Source organism: Notechis scutatus, chromosome 6 (assembly GCF_049901735.1).
Source record: "Notechis scutatus isolate UNSWTSFEM ecotype Mainland chromosome 6, rNotScu1.2, whole genome shotgun sequence".
NCBI classification, from domain to species: Eukaryota; Metazoa; Chordata; class Lepidosauria; order Squamata; family Elapidae; genus Notechis; species Notechis scutatus.
In genome coordinates this window covers 36,699,751-36,720,061 of record NC_142014.1, presented here as the reverse complement: position 1 = coordinate 36,720,061, position 20,311 = coordinate 36,699,751, and the positions used below count along the sequence as shown (strand labels likewise).

The 20,311-nt window shown below is 37.4% G+C and overlaps 1 protein-coding gene across 1 annotated transcript; it reads left to right on the top strand.

Moving 5' to 3' along the window:
* The first annotated feature begins 1,327 nt into the window (after nt 1-1,327).
* Nucleotides 1,328-7,409, top strand: IL22 (interleukin 22). The gene is made up of 5 exons (XM_026667638.2): nt 1,328-2,948; nt 3,724-3,789; nt 4,234-4,371; nt 4,819-4,884; nt 5,923-7,409. The coding sequence occupies exons 1-5, from the start codon at nt 2,754-2,756 to the stop codon at nt 6,043-6,045; spliced, it is 588 nt and encodes a 195-aa protein (XP_026523423.2). The 5' UTR covers nt 1,328-2,753; the 3' UTR covers nt 6,046-7,409.
* The last annotated feature ends 12,902 nt before the right edge of the window (nt 7,410-20,311 follow it).

Genomic DNA, 20,311 nt, shown 5'->3' with positions numbered 1-20,311 from the left:
CATATACACTGAGTCTTTGGCAGATCATATCAGTAGTGCTAAAGCTCTCATTAACAATAACAGCAACAACAACATAGTCAAAACTCAGTTGGATTTGGGAGACCAATATGCACAATTTTGTAATGCTAAATTGGTTAACTGAATTGAGAACTCCAGGAAGAAGTAATAGGAACTCTATTACCAAAGCAACTTGGTCAAGATTGCAAGATCCTCAAAATTTTGCAGTATCTTACTGACATTTTCATTTTTCAGAAGGTTGAAGAAGAATCACGGAAATTGGTTCTCCTAGATTCTATCCAACCAACTGGGAAGGGCAGATTGAAGAAGTGAAAGCAGCAGCATAGACTGACTACATCATTTTGATGTTCAAGATACTGTAGCAAGTGCAGCAGAGTTGTATATGCATAATAGAATTAATGAGAACAACTTCCAACCAATTTATTGTTCTTCTAGATGGGATCTCATATAACATGGCTTAAAGCAGTGGTTTTCAACTTGTGGCGCATGGACCATGGGGGGGGGGTGCGACGTCATCACAAGGGGTCCACAAAGGATTGAAGAAATGTTATGATTTAAATCTTGAATTAAGTCTGGGGGGTCTGTGGCCATGGTCCATGACACAAAAGGTATTTAAAGTGGGGCTGTGGTGAAGAAAAGATTGACAACTACTGGCTTAAAGCAGTATTTTTTTTAAAAAATGTAGAAACTACCATTTGCCAGAAAATAAGCAAGATATTGAAGCAATATAAGATTCATACTCCCTGCTCTTCTGATTATATATGAGAAAATTTAATTCAAATTATATAGAAAAGTGATAATTAGCAAACAATTCTTTACCTTATCTTAATCATTCTGAATAATACCATCACTTAATTTATGATTGACTTAAAGCAGCTGCAATCTTGCACTTTTGGGAAGAATACTCTCTGGTATAGTCCGTTTTGGCTCTTCAATTACTGAACACTATTGAACATATCTTGAGTACCTATTTTTGGCTTTGTATTATGTCCAGCAGGGTTTCAGGAACTTTCCTAGTTCCTCCTTTAGATAAGATGTGTCAAGTGTGTTTGTAATGTTTTGTATAGAACATAGAAATATGTTATATATAGTATAAACACTTTAAAAATATGTTCAATAGTGCAATTTGTCACATGGAGTTCTAAATACTGCCAGTTTAGACTCAGTACTTTTAAATATAAAATGATTGTTGCTGCAAATGATTTAACAAATGATGTTGAAAGAAAAAAAAAGAAACTGTTGAAGATATATGTGTGTGTCATATATATGTGTCATATATATGTGGACAGTTGGCTTCCACACTCTGCTTTCTTTTTTTATAATGTTCTTCTTTGGCTTGAAAATATTAACAATATATTTGACCAATTACGCTTGGTTAGTAACTTTGTTACATAGTGTATGGAGCATCTAAGGAATGAGGAGACAATTCCGCTCTTCTTAAAGAAGGCTTTAAAAAAAGGATACAAAAAGCCCATACAACTATAGGCATGAGGCTAATAAATAAAAAGGCCAATCCGTTTCACTTTCTGGTTTGTAGACAACACTGTACTAGGTAATCATGAAAGAAACTGAATGTTCAGGTAGTCCTTGACTCACAAGCATTCATTTAAGACTGTTCAATATTACAATGGCACTGAAAAAGTGACTTGTGACCAGTTTTCACACTTTTACCATTGCAACAACCCTATGATTATATGTGATCAAAATTTGGGTGCTTGGCAACTTCACAGTTGGCTTCCAACAAGCAAAGCCAATGGGGGAAGCCAGATTTGCTTAACAACTATATGTTTCATTTAACAACTTCAGTGATTCATTTAATAACTGTGGGAAAAAAGGTTTTAAAATGGGGCATAACTCACTTTACAACTCTTTTGCTTAGCAATGGACACATTGGGCTCAGTTATGGTTATAAGGACTACTTATTTACTCCACAATATCTCACCACAACAGCAGCAGTCCAAACAGCATTGATGTCGTACATTTTTTGAAAGCTTTCTAAACAATTCCAGTTTTAGTACCTCTTGGAAAGCTAACAAAACGCAGGCCAGTCTCATTTCTAGACAGAGATTCTTCCATGTTATAGAATATATTGTCTGCAATTCTAGCAACCAGCAGAACTGAATCAGAGATACTTAGAATTTCCATCAGTTTATGAGTTATCTTTTCAAAAGGTCTAACAGCAGACCTGTGGTAATGATCTTGATGGGAAAAATGTCAAGAGAGGTTTTAACTCTTTGCTGTGAGCTTGACCCAGATATATTGTCTTTCCCGCCTATAATTTGCATTTTTAAACCATGATATCACATTTAGGTTGACCTTAACTTGCACGTATTAAGGTAACAAAACCCCTTTTTACCCCCGGCATCATCAATTGGGACACTTCATAAGTAATTTACTGTATCTGTGGCTTTTTTAATGTTGTGGTTAATAAATTGTCAGGAAGTGGAAAGTGTGAGACCTGATGATGTCATTTTAACTCATTTGTATTGTCTGAGCATAGTAGCAATGGATATGCGCACACGCATATATAAGAGTACCTTCGACTGTTTTAAATGACATCCAAAAAGTTCAGGTAAGTACTAATGTATATATGCCTTGCTATTTTATAGACATGACTAGACTAGAACTACTCATTTTATGTGTCTTTTGGGGGTAATCTTAATTTTCTGTGTCTATTAAAAAGTCCAAGGCTGTAGCTGAGACATTCCAGGGGTGACTGCTATTCTTTTGGAACTATGGATCCATGGAAGAACTGGACAAGATGCTCTCTTCTTTGGGTGCTCTGCTGTTATTACCTCTTCCTCCTCACTGTTGCAAGTCCTTTGCCCTTGAACCAAACAGGCACGCTAAATAATCAGTCCTGCAGCCTTAGCCGAAATCACTTCAGGAAGTTTGCCTTCAAGAACATGACCTATACCGTGGCCAGAGAGGTAAAACCAGATGGCTTTGCACAGTGCCAGAGTTGGGTTATAGGACCTTTCTATTGGGTATTTTCTAGTTTGCATCCATTTTTTTTCTGCCTTTTTTTTTCTTTCTGAAAAGACAGGCTATTTTGTGACAGCTGGATTTGTCCTGGTGAGTTAGGGTTTCCCAAATTGGATATATAATATGTATAATTTGAAAAGGCCATAACTCAGTGGAACATATCGAGAAGTCTCTACATGGCAATCTCGTAGCAGCTTGGTACATGTCCATTTCTTTATTGGCTTTCTGCACATTGTCAGCTGTTTAATTTTGCTCCCTGTTATGTTCTGTTTATAAATCTTGTAAATCTCGGATTTGTTAAATATTTACAATATATTGTGATTTCCATGTCAAGATTCACCCGCAAATTCCTCAGATTTTCTATTTTGGTGAACTTTACTTTTTTTTTGCCAGATTTTCATATTGGTTTGTCTGATTTCAGCTTAGACCAATTTGTGATTCTGCCACGGTTTGTCATAAATGGCATAATGCTTACCAAGTTATGCAGAAATCAGCCACTGTGTTTATTTTTAAAAAATTCAAAATGGTGTGTATGAATCTATGGCTAGCTCAAAAAAAAAAATGTACATTTTTATTTCTACCTTTTTCTTGGTTTCTAAAACTCCCTGGTGAAATTAGAAAGCTACTGCAGTTCCAGTAAATTAGTAGCTACAAAATAGGACTTTCACGAAGGTAAAGTCTCATTTTTTTGCCTTACAGTTTTCCTGTTTCTCTTTTCAGGCAAGAGTTTATGATAAGGACACAGTTAACAGGTTTGTGGGACAGGATTTATACATCAACGTCACGGTGAGGCTCTATTTTAAACATGCATTAATTAATTTATTTATTTTTATCAATATAAACTTAAGCTTCTGCAGCAAAATATCTGAAAAATGAAACAGAAAAGCTGTAACTATGACATCAAAGTCCTTTTTTATATGCATCACATGTGCAAATCTACTGAAGAGTCTTCAGGCCCAGAGTCAGGGCTATCTTGGCTTCAGTGATTCATTCCTCCAGAGGGCAACAAACTGTCAAAATGTTGAGACAGGCATAGTGACATGATTTCAATCATTACATACTTACATCCTGACCACTGGATGCTAATGTATACCTTCTGTTTTTGCTCAGGACAACATAACACATGTTTAGTTACTTGTTCCTTTTTGCCCTTCTTGCAATTGTCGATGTACGTAGGTGTGTTTATTCCTGCATAGTCCAATCTCCATTGTTTGCCTGTTTATTTTGCAGAGGAATGAACATTGCTACTTAATGAAAAGAGTAACAGATACTGTCACACATGTCCTCCATGATCTGAAGAACCCAAATCCCAATTTCCATGAAGTAATATATTTTTTTGCGCATTTGACTACAGAACTGCGTGACTGTGTAAGCATCATAAAAATTGTGTATTGAGCAGACACTCTCTCCTGTCAGAATACAGACCATTTCATTGCAGATGATGGTGGGAGGAATATTTCAGCATACAGTATGTAAAGGAAATGCCAGTTTGGAGAAAACTTCAAATGGTTTTTATCTCTTCTGTATCCCTTGTTCTCAACTTTCTTCAAATCATCCACTTCTTTTTTTTCTTGGTTGGTTTCAAACTGCAAATAGAGTTGGCCTCTGTTTATCTACAGTACATCTATATCTACATCTTCATCTACATCTAATCATCTACATCTAATACCATAGCTCTGGTACTGATAACAGTAGCAGAGGAAACCTCAAATCAAAACATCCAAGATTTCTAAAATTCAACATAAATAAAAAGAAAGAGGTGTGAAATGCAAACCACATTGTTTTATATATATGTATATATATTTTCCTTTTCAGAAACCAACAGCAGATACAACATACATAGAAGGAAATTTGAAAAGAATGAAAAATAAATTAGAACAGGTACATTAATTTAAGAATAGATTGGTGAGAGCAATGGAGATATGCTGCCTATTTTTGTCACTATGGAAGGTTGAATTAAATGTTTAGAATAGTTCTGACCACCTTTCAGGGATTGTAGATATATTATTGGAGAAAAGGTAGACCATGTTAAATCAAGACAAGAATGAAATTGGGGAAAGTTGACAAGTAGCATCTTATAGTTGCATCCACATTATTTGTATTTCTTCCTTCACCCGCCATTTCTTCAGTTGTTTTCAACATTTCCTATTTTGATTTTTAGTTTTTATTGAGTATGTTATTTTGCCAAACTTTGAACTGTTGCATATTTGCTTTTGCATATTTTCACTATGATGGCAAACAATATCAGAGCAAAGTAATAATCTTGGTGATGGCAAATGCAACAGCTCTCTCTCTCTTTGCAATATATTGGGAAACATTTTTTTTAACATGATGCAGGTAAACATGCAGTACAGGTATCAGTCAGAGGAATTATGATCTTTTTTCAACAGAAACTTAACTCTCCAATTTATGGATTAAAAGAATCTTCCATGCTTTCACATCTAGTAAGCCCAGTCAAAATCTGCAGTAGCTGTAGAATTGCATAATGACAATTTGAAGTCCAAATTGTTTAATATAGCATAAGCTTCCTTTAATTATTTTAGTTTTTAAGTTGCTATTCAAGTGGCCATAGGATATTTTAAAATTGTTTTATAATTTTTGATTACATTTTATTTGATGTTGTGTGTATGAGATATCAGAATTAGGTTCTGCAAGGTCATTATTACCCTAAATAGGCTTGATAATTGACTGTATGTCTTATGTCTTCTATCATATGGGATAACACAACAGATCCTATAGAACAAAAGACAAAAGCAAAACAAAAACCCCCTACTTTCCATATGTTAAAGCAAACAAGCAATATTTTGCGATACTAGATTAAGTAGAGCCCTTTATAAAAATCATCACCAAGTAAAATTCTATGCAAAGCAGTGTGTACTCAGATCTGTTGAAGACCATACTTTTGCTATGATTTTTCAGTTGGGAGACAATGGAATGAACAAAATGATTGGTGAACTTGATTTGCTATATGACTATCTGAGGGATGCGTGCGCTTCAAAGAAAGCAAGCAAGGGGCACCAGGGCAAGAAGAACAATGGATGATCAAAATGATATGTTTTTCATATAATGAAGAAAAAGCAATATATATTACAGGTCAATGTTAAGGTCAGTTTACAGAAATCTTTGTTCATATGATACAAAAAAATTACAAATATTTTTGGATACTGCAGTTTGTGAGAATTCAGATATATGTCAAATTATTTACTTCTTTCCAGAGTAAGAATAATTATATTAGCTTATTTTTGAAAAAGATTTTGATCACTGTTTTATTACAATAGGCCTAATTTATGTAAGAGAAAATGATGTTTTTATGTCAAATAATTTTAACTATAATGTAAAGGAGAATTTAATATTGATTAAGCTGAGGACAGACTAACTAAAAGTATTTAAACAATAGCACCTTCAGTCATGTATCCTTGTACAAAAATGGCTGTGAATTCAGAAAGCTCCTCTTGAACTACCATCATCATAGCATTAGGTTGTTTAACGTGTAGAACAGTAATATAAAATTGTGCTCAACTAGAAGTCACTGGTTTAAACTCTTATCAGACCTTATCCATACTGTATGTGGATCAGGTATGGTGAGAGTTAGTACAGTAAAACTTAAAGCAGCCTATCTGCTATATATATCTTTCAAAATTATTAAGATGGCAATTATTCACCCATACAATGCCATAGATGCAGTGGTGGGAGTCATTTTTTTTTTACTACCGGTTCTATGGGCATGGCTTGGAGGGCGTAGCAGGGGAATTATACTGTAAAATCTCTAGTCAGAGGTGGTATTTGCCAGTTCTCTGAACTATTCAAAATTTCTGCTACCGGTTCTCCAGAACTGGTCAGAATCTGCTGAATACCACCTCTGCATAGATGTGATCCTAATACCTCTGGAGAGCTATTGTTGGAGTTAGTTATAGATTTCCCCATTATGGTGTATACGAATTATATGGAAGCATCTATTCATGTTGGATATTTATAAGAATTGGATGCCCCTTTCTATTCTGAGATTCTTATTTTTAGAAGCATTCTTGCAAAAAATGAATTTAGAAAATAGTATTTTTATGCTTGACCCCTACCATCAAATTTATTAGTGTTTCTAGAACAAGGAAGTCTTTCTAAATCTGGTATCCTGTAGATTTGTTGGACCACAAATTGCCTCATCTTCAGCCAGATCACCTAATGATTTTATGGTTAGAGATTATAGGAACTGAAGCCCAATGCAACTGATGACTCCCTTGGAGCTCTAATTGAATGAGTTACAATTATAAAAGTGGAATTTTTGATAGCATCTGGCGATACAATTTTATATATTTAAGTATTTGAATAATTTTTGAGAATATTTTACCTACTAACACAGTACTTATCTTCAAAGAATCACTATTTGTTTGCCATAGCATTTAAATGAGTTTTACCACTGGATATAACTAATAATTTATTATTATATTTTGATATGTTTGATATATTTGGATATAATTTATATGATTTATTTATAGGAATATTCTAGGATATAATTTAAATATCTTTTAAGTATTATATTTTAAGCAATATAAGACGATGTAATTATGGAATTTGTGATTGTTTTCTTGTAGTAATCATGCATTTTGATATGATTTATTTATGTTATTAAAATAAGTATCATTTGAAACTATAAATTCACACATGTACACATTTTTAAATAAAACTGAATATATAGATTTGTTTAATGTTTGAAAATTAGCAATAAAAAGTCAATAGTTTAATATATCTCAACTGTCTGCATTTCATGAGATCTACGTAACTTGTTAGTTTTGGAAATGTTGCAGTTTGTAGCAATCCAACCAGCATACAAACAAATAATTCAGCAGGATTTGTTATATAGAAGAGTTCTTTATATACAATAATATAAAACATGATGCATGTATACAATACCTATGCAGCTCTTGCAACATGATAAAGAGAAGATGAAATAGCAAGTACAAGAACAAACACTCTCAAACAAAGATAAAATGAACTCTTTTATACACAGAACAGTTAAGCTAAGTCACACCCAGACTCCAAGCCATCTTGCATGGCTCACACAACAAATCCTGTGTCTTAGTCACCAAACATTCCCCACAGTGGTGGGATTCAATTTTTTTTTACTACTGGTTCTGTGGGCATGGCTTGGTGGGTGTGGCATGGGAAGGATACTGTAAAATCTCCAGTCAGAGGTGGTATTTGCTGGTTCTCTGAACTACTCAAAATTTCTGCTACCGGTTCTCCTGAACTGGTCAGAACCTGCTGAATACCATCTCTGTCCCTCCATTGTCTGACTTGTTGCCATGCCTATTCCAATTCATGAATCCTTATACACTGATTCTCCTCCCTTTATGACTGGAATAGACATAAAACCAAATAACTTAATATTCTTCCCATGGTGCACCCCACCCAATGGCTTGATCATTATATCTGCCAGATTGTCCTCTGAAGAACAATGAAGCAAGCTAATTAATTTACATTTGATGGCTTCTCTTACATTTACAATATTTAATATCTACATGCTTGCTTCTATTTTTTACTCTGTCACCTGTTGCCATTTTAATGCAAACAGCATTATCTTCAAATACCGTTACAGCTTCATTTATCTTTATGTTTAAATTCTGTAACAGCTGTACATGCCAAGTTACCTCTGAATTAATTCTGCCTCAGCAGTAGAAATGGCTAGTTGTTTGTTTTCTGGACTTCCAACCAATTAAAGCCCCTCCAAATAATACCACAATCCCAGAATTGGACTTTCTGTTTTTTACAGCATTGACATAATCACTGTTAACATAATATTTCAACTTTAATTCTTCAGAGACCTGTATTTGAAGACCCAAATTCACAGTTCCCTTCAAATACCTGAGAAATCTTTTTACACCGATCCAATGCAACTGTGTTGGTGCTTCAGTAAAGCGACTTAAGATGCTTATTGCACAAGCTATGTCTGGTCTGGACCACTGTGACAGATATAACAGGCTCACTATTGCTAATTGATATATCTCTTGATCACAGGCTTTACTTTGTCCTTACCCAAATTGTTATGCAAATCTGTGCTCATAAGTGTTGGGGCAGTATTACAATCCTTCATGTTCTCTCTCTCTAACAGCTGTTCAATTTTTCTTCTTTGACTGAGAACATAACCACCTTTCTCAGTTTTTTGCATCTCTACACTGATAATTTTGTACTTCACCCAAATCCTTTATTTCAATTTTTCTCTCTATTTGATTAGCAATTTTTTTTTCTGTGACACATCTTTTGCAATGAAACAAAGACCATCCACAAATGGTAATAATTGACAATCCCCACCTTGTAACTTTCCAATATATATGCAATGATCAGCCTTGCAATTCTTGAACTCAAGACCCTTCAATGCCGTATCTAAACAGACATTCCAATTCCTGGCTGACTGCTTCAGCCCATAAATGACCTTGTTCAATTTATACACAGTGTTAGGCTTTTCACTTTCATACCCTGATGCTTGAACCATGTAAATTTATTCTTCGAATTCTGCATTGAGTTTATATCAAAATGTCAAATTTTATGGTCATGTGCCACTGCGAACGCTAGTGCCAACCTTATGTTTTCACTTTTTATTGTAGGTGTGAATACCTCATCAAAGTGTACATTTTTCCTCTGTGAAAAACCCTGTGCCACTACTCTTGCCTTATATTGGACCTCATTGTTAGGTAGTACTTTCTTTTTGTATACCCATTTACATCCTACGGCTTTGCAACCCTGTGGCAAAGTCATAGATGCGAACACTTTATGTTCACCCATGGATTTCATCTTTTTGTCCATGGCTTCTTTCCACTTCACTTGTTCAATTTTACATAATGCCAATACTTCCTTGGCTCATGCCACACATTACACACCTTTACTTCACTAGCAGAATACCGATCAAGTGGAATCCCCTTGTTCCATAGTTCTAACCTACGTGGCATAGACTGCTCTTGTATTTCAACCCTCTCTTGCTTCATATCTGAGTCATCATCTTCTCTTGACTCTTTTTCTTGTTCTTTTTCAGCTTCTTCTCCCTGAACACCATTACTAAGTGAGTTACCATCACTAAATGGGTAACCATCACTAAGTGGATCATTCCAAAAATGGGCATCAATTCTGTTCCAATTTTGCTCTGCAAAGCTAGCGGATCGGGAAATCACTATTCTTTTGCTCCTGTCGCTAAAGCAATAGCTGTTTGAGCCAGGCTCATAGCCCGTAAACCTGAGCTTTCTAGTCTTTGGTTGACCTTTTCTCCTGATTGCCTTTGGAATATGCACCCACTCATGCATTGCATCCAAACACCTTTAAATGTGCCGGAGGTGGCTTTCTCGCATATAATACTGCATATGGAGTATCATTAATAGATGAACTCCACAGCCTATTGATTAAATAATTAGCAGTCAACATGGCTTCACCCCAATATGACCTACTCAGACCAGAATCCTCTAGCAGTGAGTCCTTCATTGTTTGTAAGACTCCATTCTGCCTCTCATCTACACCATTCTCAGCAGCTGTATATGGATTTGATGAAAACTTGCTGACATGAATTCTGAACCTCTGTCAGTTTTCAGCGGACATACCTGTGGTTTATATCTCCTTTCTATAAAGCTTATCCATTGCTTAAATTTCTATAGCACCTCTATTTTACTCTTTAGTAAATAGCAGAAATCAAATCTGCTGTAGTCATCTACAATGACCAGTGCATACTTTGCTCCTTCCAAACTGGCTTCCATTGGGCCAATCAAATCTGCATGTACCAGCTCTAGAGCTCTTATCTGCTTTATGCTACTCCTGCTTACTGCGAATGCCTTGGACTTTGAAGATTTACATACTGCACAATCCAAGTATGCCTTACACCCTTTCAATTTAATCCTTTTCCAAACTGTTGCATCTTTTGCAAAACTCTGAAGTTGGCATGACCAAGCTTTCTGTGCAAGAGATGAATGCATGAATCATGTTGTGCCACATTTCCAAATGTTTGGGCACATTGAATCTTTTGTTCCTGCAACATATAAAAGATTATGTTGTTTTACAGGTATGCCCTGTGCACATAAACTCCCATTTCTTTTTATGAGACATCTCCCATTTACAAAGATGGTCTCAAAACCTTGTTTGTCTAAACTCGTAATATATGCTCCATTTCAGGCACACATAATACGTTATTAAACTTTTCCTCCAGACATGGAATCAGCACACTACCCTTTCCCATGACTTTAGCCTTCTGGCCATTTGCTAAGGCTACTGCATCTCCTCTAGCTGGATCCATTTTGAAAAACATTTTAGAATTATTAATAATTGTTTGACTAGTCCCACTGTCTATTAATCATTTGTCTTTGCTATTACAATAGATAACTTTTTGCGACAGCAGCTTGCCCATTTGTTGTTTTTCTTCCTTGTAAACAATCTTTCTTTAAACGAGTCTTATCACCATAGATGAAAAACTGCCATTCCTGTTCTTTCTTCTTAGAAATTCTTTGCTGGGTTGTAATTCTTAAGAAAGCTATCCATTGCCATAGCCAAACCTCTAAGCATAATCTTTGAAAAATCTTTCAGAACCAGCTCCTTGCCTAACCTATGGTCACAAGCCACAGTCATCCCCATCTTCAAAAAGGGAGACCCAAGCCTAGTTGAAAACTACAGGCCAATCTCCTTATGCTGCGTCACCTGTAAAGTCATGGAATCAATTATTAACCAATCCATCATCCTTCACTTAGAGACAAATAACCTACTCTCCAATAAACAATTTGGTTTCAGGAAAAACTATCCTGTAATCTGCAACTCTTACACTGCAAAAACATATGGACGACACAACTCGACCAGGGCAAAACAATAGACGCAATCTACATAGACTTCTGTAAAGCCTTTGATTCAGTGGTACACGACAAACTACTCCTAAAAATAAAATCCTATGGTATCTCTGGACAACTGAATAACTGGATAGAAGCATTCCTGTCAAACAGACAACAAATGGTCAAAATCGGGAGCGTCCTATCAAATCCAGTACCTGTCAATAGTGGTGTTCCCCAAGGCAGTGTTCTAGGACCAACTCTCTTCATACTCTACATAAACGACCTCTGTGATCATATTAAGAGCAATTATGCGTTCTCTTCGCTGATGATGTAAAGCTGTTCAATACCACAGACAATACTGCTACCCTACAAAAGATCTTGACTATGTATCCGAATGGTCAAACAAATGGCAACTTCAAATCTCAACAAATAAATGCTCTGTCTTACATATTGGCAAAAAGAATCAGAAAATAAAATACAAGCTGAATAGTCAAGATCTTGTTGATGACCCAAGCTCTGTAAAGGACCTTGGAATACTCACCTCTAATGATCTAAGTGCTAGAGCACACTGCAACTACATAGCCAAAAAGGCATTAAGAGTTGTTAACCTAATCCTACGTAGCTTTTTCTCTGGTAATATCACACTACTAACCAGAGCATACAAAACATTTGCTAGACCAATACTCGAATACAGTTCATCAGTCTGGAATCCACACTACGTATCTGATATTAGCACAATTGAGAAAGTCCAGAAATATTTCACAAGAAGAGTTCTCCACTCCTCTACTGCTGTAGAATACCTTATGCCACCAGACTTGAAATTCTAGAACTAGAAAACCTTGAATTACGCCGTCTTCGGTCTGACTTAAGCATGGTATACAAAATCATACATTGCAATGTCCTACCTGTCAATGAATACTTCAGCTTCAACCATAACAACACAAGAGCACACAATAGATACAAACTCAAAGTAAACCGCACCAATCTTGATTGCAGGAAATACGACTTCAGCAATAGAGTGGTCAATGTCTGGAATACTCTACCCGACTCTGTAGTTTCTTCCCCAAACCCCAAAAACTTTAACCTTAGACTGTCTACTATTGACCTCACCCCTTTCCTAAGAGGTCTGTAGGGGCGTGCATAAAGCGCACCAACGTGCCTACCGTCCCTGTCCTATTGTTTCTCTTATTCTTTATTTTTCTTATATGTAACCATTTCATGTATTCACAACTATGTATACATTTATACTTATTGTCTTGTAAACAATTGGCAAATCAAATAAATAAATAAATAAATAAATAAATAATCCAGTTTCTTCTATTATTGTGGTTTCTGCAGACATCATGTCTGCTGCCTTTCTCTCTCTGCTCCTTGGGCCCCCACCTCAGGAATTTCTCCTCGTGGCTTCTTCTAAAATGGTGTTTGTTTTCTTCAGAAATCAAACAGACTTTAAGGGCTTCCATACATAATTCCTGTTCTGGTTTGCATTCAGAAATGGCTGAAACAATGTCCTACGCTTCATCAAGACTGTTTAATACCAAGAGCAGTTTCTGAGATTTAGGAATCTGCATTCCACACTGTCTGATTCAATAAACAGAGTCTGCATGTGCAGCAAATGCTTCTCTACACTCTCTTGTGGTAGCAGCTGGGCTCTGTACAATTGTCTCAATAATTGCACAATATTGCATGTTGATGCACTTATATGCACATTTCTCAATTTCAGCCAAACCTCCTTTGCAGTTTTTAAATCAGCTACATTCAAGAATTGTTCAACTTCCAAATTTAAAATGCCTTATCATGCTGCTGTAGATCTGCAGCTGCTAATGGCCCCTGGGGTAGATTAATAACAATATTCCAGAGCTACTTAGCCTTCAGGAAGCATTCCATTTTTGCAGCCCAAATAATATAATTCTTCTGTCACAATCAAGGCAGAGACCACTCCTTGAAATCAACAGCCATCCTGCAAGCCTTCTCAGCCTTGTCCTCTTTTGTTTATAACACAGGCTGTCCCTCACCTTGATTACAGTTCAGTCGTACTGTGTGTTTGGACTGGCTGGGTGTGTTCTGGGCCCATAACCTGTTGCAGTTTGTAGCACACAAACAAATAATTAAGCAGGTTTCATTATATAGAAGAAACTTCTTTATATACAATAATATAAAACATAATGCATATATACAATATCCATGCAGCTCTTGCAACATGGCAGAGAGAAGAAGTAGCAAGTACAAGAACAAGCGCTCTCAAGCAAAGACAAAATGAATTCGTTTTACACAGAAGCAGAGGTGGGCTGCTGCTGGTTCACACCCGTTCAAGTAAACTGGTAGTTAAGATTTTACACAGTTCAGCGAACCAACAAATCCCACCACTGGCTGGCTCCGCCCCTGCTCATTTTTCAGCCTGTTTTCCAAGCCATTTCCAGGCCATTTGGGGGCTGTTTTCAGGCAGTTTTTTTCAGGCCATTTTCAGGCCATTTTTCAGGCTGTTTTTGGCCCCCCCAAATGGCCTGAAAATGGCCTAAAAATGGCCTAAAAAATAGTAAAAAAAAGGGGGGGGGAATGAGTGGGGCAGGGCCAGCCAGTAGTGGGATTATCTGCAACCGGCTGAATCCTACCTCTGCCTTTGAGGAGAGTGGCCAGGAGGTGGGGCTGGGTGATGAGTGACATCACCCACCCAGTCACATGACCAACTGGCTATACCTACCCAGCCAGACAACTGGTTGTTAAGTTATTCAAATCCCACCAGTGCACAGAACAGATAAGCTAAGTCATGCCCAGGCTCCAAACCACTTGCATGGCTCACACAACAAATCCTGTGTCTCAGTCACCAAACAGTCCCCATTGGCTGAGTTGTTGCAATGCCTATTCCAGTTCATGAATCTTTATACACTGATAGGAAATAACACCAGTGGGTGGCAGAAATAGGAGAGAAGAAGGAATTTCTTGCAATAGTCATTTTGTTATTTTGTCCAGTTTCATCCTTTACGAACACACCATGTCACAACCCTTAATTCCAAGTCTTATTTGTATTCCTCACTACCAGGTTCTGGGTGTAAACCATGAGGGAAACTATTACTGAGATGACATACTTTTAAAAACTTTATGTACCTGATTGACCATTGTGGGAATGAGAAGGAAATGCCAAATAGCTTTTTGCTTTCATTGAACAGGAATCATATATTACTTAACTAATAATCAGCTCTGACATAAACCACGTCATAAGTTGAGTACTACCTGTATTATTGAAGTAGGGTGGGAGAGACATTTTGCATATTCTAATACTCTGGGCAGTTTTAAATAGCTGTAGTGTAATCTGAAGGACACAGCTTCTGATAGTTAGTCATTCAGTTTCCCAGTAATTCTGAAGTTATTTTCTGCTTTTTCCTCCAAATAATCCAATCCAAAGAATATGGATTAGAAATGGCTCTCAGCAGTAGATGTAGATCTTCAGCTCTTCAACTGGATTGTAACAAATAAATTGAAACAAACAAATAAATAATAAAGAAACGAAACCTTTTCCCTCCCAATACTTCTGCACAGCTAAACATTCCTCGCCTGACATTTGGTTTTCTGTCATAAAATGTCCACTATATAAGTTTCCATGATCATCATGAGACCCAGAATTTTTTACTATTTATGTAATCAATTAAACAAAAGCCATGTAAATCTCATTTGTGGGAGTGCCAAAATGCTAATCTTTAACACATGAGTTCACGTAGTAATAATCTCTTTCCACTTTACATTCAAAAGATTTGTTTTCTAGAAAAAATGTTAAACTTCCACAACTGTTACTGTGAAGAGTATTGCAAAAGAAAAAAAAAAAACCTCCAAAAGATCAATTAGTAGACTTTGTTCTATTGATAAGCCTTTGAATGTAAGAAAACAGTATCAGCAGTTCAGTACTTCTAACTGTTGTTGTAAGTGGTTAGAATGGAAGAGACAGGATACTCATCCTATGTAAGAAGGAAGAAAATAAATTAATATCTCTTCTGCCTGGGTGCAGGTTGAGATACCATAAATTTCATTGCCAGTGGAAATACAAACTGTCCACAAATTCTGTTAAACTCCACTTTTCTTCAGATGGAGGGCAAAGAGGGATATCCAAAGTTGGCTTCATAGGATAATTACACCTAGATTGCAAACAGATTTGAATAACCAGGAGAAGGAGCTTTCTGTAATTCTCATTACCATTTAGTGATTGTCTAGATTTTTGCAGATACTTATTAGAAAAACTAATGTGTGTCTGATATATGTCATGAGAATGATGGTTGTATGGATAGGTTTAGAGTATTATAATCAGTTGCAGGGCAAATTCTTCCCTTCTGATTAACAGTCTAAAGTGAAGAAGTCAGCAACTGCTTGAAATCATTGGATCTTGTCTCATGCACTTTTACTCTGTACAAGAAAACTCACCAAGATTTATTTTATAGTATAGAAAAAAATGAGATTTTACGGGATAAAATTTCATACCTAAATTCTTTATGTGAGTATATTGTAGAAATTTGGTCTTCAAAAAGGTCTCTGGAGTCGTATCTTTGGAAATCTGATGGGATATTCTTAAAACACAGCCTGTAATGAAAAAGAAAACCATCTTGCCTTTGAGGCCCACGAAATCCTCATTGCAAAATGTTTTGCTTCTTGCTGCTTGGCAAAGCAAATAAATAAAAGCCGTAAGATTTTTAAAAATGTTTTATTGTGGAGGACCAACATGACTGAACCTCATGCTGAGCAGGCAATAGAGACCTATGCACAGAAGAAATCCCACATCCTGCTGAGTAGGTGGCAGTCTATATTTTTTAGACATATTTTTTCAATATGACATTTGTGAAATTATCATGTAACCTAGATCCTCATTCAACGGCTAGGCGATTTCAGAATAATTAGAATTCCTAATTATTTGAGAAAACAATTCACGTACTATGCCAATTCAGAATGCAATGTTTAGTTGTGGCATAATTGCATTTTGGTATGCTCTTTCACATATGAAACAAACAAACAACCTTTCCCCGAGCAAAATTCTCCAACACCATATAAAGATTACACTGGTTTCTTATGACAAGATCAGACTTGGTAAAGTTCTTTCCCTCTTCTGGTCTGCTGGGAACCTGCCATGGATATTTCAATATAACTGGCTGCAATGAGACATGTAATGTAAAGATAATATTTTCTTATTGTCTTTGTGCCTCTCCAGGAGAAGAATAGAGACAACATGATTATAATTGGATTGTTTTCCTGATTTGAGTTGGGTTCAGGTGATTGTTCAGGGTTACTGGTAATAAATATAAGGATATTGTTACTATTACTGAAACTTGTGGGATGAAACCATGACCTGGATATACAGGTAGTCCTCAAGTTACAAATGTAATGGAGCCTGCCCACTCCTTTTGTAACCCGAGGATTCATGAGGGTGAATCTCATACCTTGAGCAAGCTCATTCCTTCCTTTTGCCCACACATTCACTAATCAAATGCAAGGCTTGTTAAGTGCGCATGAGGTATTTCAGGGTGGGGAAGGCCATGGGGAGTCTACTGATGGAAGAGGCCACCTGCCTAAGACCACCCAAGGTCTCTGATTCCTGAATGGGGCTTCTGTGGGGCAGATCCTCCCCTCAGAAGCTCAATTCAATCTGGAATACTCTACCTGACTCTGTGGTTCCTTCCCCAAACCCCAAAAACTTTAACCTTAGACTGTCTACTATTGACCTCAGCCCTTTCCTAAGAGGTCTGTAGGGCGCGTGCATAAGCGCACCAACATGCCTACCGTCCCTGTTCTATTGTTTCTTTTATTTTTCTTATATGTACCCATTTCATGTATTCATAACTATGTATATACTTATACCTATTATCTTGTAAGCGATTGACAAATCAAAAATAAATAAAAATAAATAAATTTAAGCCTACAACAGGCCTCGGGAGGCCCACAGAGGGCCAAATGGGGCTTCTCCTCCCCTCAGAAGTTCCATTTCAGCCGTCAATGTGCCAGGCGAGGCTTCTAGATTCCTGAATGGGGCTTCTGAGGGGTGGATCCTCCCCTCAGAAGTTCAGTTTTGGCCAGTTGTTTGTAAGAGTGAACAACTGCCGTGGTGCTGCAAGATTTGTAGTTTCAGTCTTGTTCGCAAACACTTGGGGGTGCTTTTCACGTAACTTCAAACATTCACTAAAGGAATGCTCATAACCCCAGGATTACTTGTACTGCTAGAAGGATATATATTGTTCAAAAGAAACAAAACCAATTCAAAAAAAAAAAAAGGGGGGGGGAAGAATTGTATAGTATGTAAAGAATTATTAGACCTCAACAGAAATACATAATACTAGAGATGAAGTCTCCTTGAAAGTATTTCAGTGAATATCAAAGGAAAATTAAATGATATTACCATAGGTGTGCACTATAGGGGACCTAAATGTGGTGGTCTCTCATGAATGAAGACACTGAGGCAGTCGTCTTGAAGCCAAATCGGGATGAGAGCACAGGGCAAGCTCTGACACCCTCTTTTATTAGAAGCAATCTTTGTTAACGTTTGCAATTTTTGTTACTGTGTTGTTACAAACTCATTACATCACACAAAATACCATATGAGAATACAAAGCTGTAAAGTTTAAGTTTGCTACAATCCTGGGTAAGAAGTGGCAACATTTCGACCTTGTCCCTCGCCTCGTGTTACAAACAACTACCAGAAGGCCCGTTGTCCTTGCACGCGAGGAAACAGATAGCAATTCCCACATCTCCTCTGTTTTTCTTTTTTTAAAAGACAGGGAGTGTTTTAGTTCCAACAGCAGCCTTTGTTAGGCGCGTAGGCAAGAGTGCTGTGTATGCTGATGTTATCCATGGCGTTCGTGACTTCTTCGACCATCACAAACATCTTGTCCTCGTCTGGGTCATCACAGGTTGGCTCTCCCATTTCTTCTTCGGATGGCAGTGGTTAGTTATTTGTTGATTCTAGAGAGCCATTACCTGTGCAGTGGCTTTTTCTCAGCCAAAAGGGATAAACTGTTAGAAATAGTGCGTACAAAGATAGGTAATACACAAGGCAATATAATACATCCCGCAGCAATCATACCAATAAGCGCTACAATAGCTTGCAAATCAGGTAATTTTGGGAACCAGGATCCAAACATGTCTCTAAAATCAAGACCATTCCATGTTTGTACAGGTACATGTGCAATCTTGATCATTCTATCAGTGATTTGTTGAATAACTTTTCCACTATCATCTATTTCAATACAACAATTACTAAGATTAAATTTTCCACACACTCTTCCTTCTTTGGCAAGAAGATAATCTAACGCCAAGCGATTTTGCATGATATATGTTCTAGACAATGCACTTCCTTTAGCTAATGTTTTCAAAGCAAGAGCAGTTTCATTGGTTATAATTTCTAATACAGCTTGCAACCTTATAATTCTATTGAGCATATATATGTGGATACGGTACCCCCAAGTCCCGTCCTGGGCCTCTTACTTGAGCAGAGTCAATAGGTGGGGTGTATCAGTAGTTGTAACAGTGGTGGCCCCCACGTTAGTCCCGGACACCTTTTGGAAGAGATATTTCCTTTCCTGTAGATAAGATCTTTGCCAGCTGTGTGAGCCGCAGGTGACTCCTGCAGTGTCGTTAGGACCTTGGCCTTTGTTGATGGCAAAACAAGCATCAAAACACACAGAAGTGTTGGTATCCCCCGAGTGACATTATGGGTAATGTACCCATTTTTGCTTGACTGGTAGAGAACATTGAGGCAAGGTCAGAGCTGGATCCTCCTTTGTAGGCATAGACATACAGTGAGGCGGTGATGGGCCCACAGCCTTTGGTTCGTAGCATTGGATACCTTGTTTGGTGTAGCATCGTGCGTGTTGAGTGTTGTTATGCAGACAAGGGGAGACCGTCATGGAGTTGCATTCAGGTTTCAAAGTATGATAGATCAGGGTGGACTGGGTCTTCGTTCCACTGCAAGTAGTTTTGATGCAGGCATCACAGGAAGATGGGGTGGCTGTCGTATTGGCAGGAACGATGTGGAAACCCAGGAAACAAATGATGAATGCAGTGGGCAGCTTCATGATGCTGATGTAGGCAAGGCTGGTTTGGGTAGAAAAGGCCTTACATGTCGTCCAGGGACCCAGATGGTGTTGTTGTTGTCAGCGTACCCTCATCCCCAGGTTATAAGTTCAGCAGGACCTTTCCACTGAGGATCTGGAAGCTGATACCGTTGGTCTGGGTTCAGGATGAGGCGAAGAAGCGAAATGACGTGATGGAGGGATCCACGGCGATCTGCGATCGAATCAGGGATGAGGTATACCAAGGCTATGCCAGCCGATGAGTATGGATGGTCCAAAGACGTACCACCTCGCAGATGATCACGTCGGGGTCACCAGTTGTGGTGGTCTCTCATGAATGAAGACACTGAGGCAGTCGTCTTGAAGCCAAATCGGGATGAGAGCACAGGGCAAGCTCTGACACCCTCTTTTATTAGAAGCAATCTTTGTTAACGTTTGCAATTTTTGTTAGTGTGTTGTTACAAACTCATTACATCACAC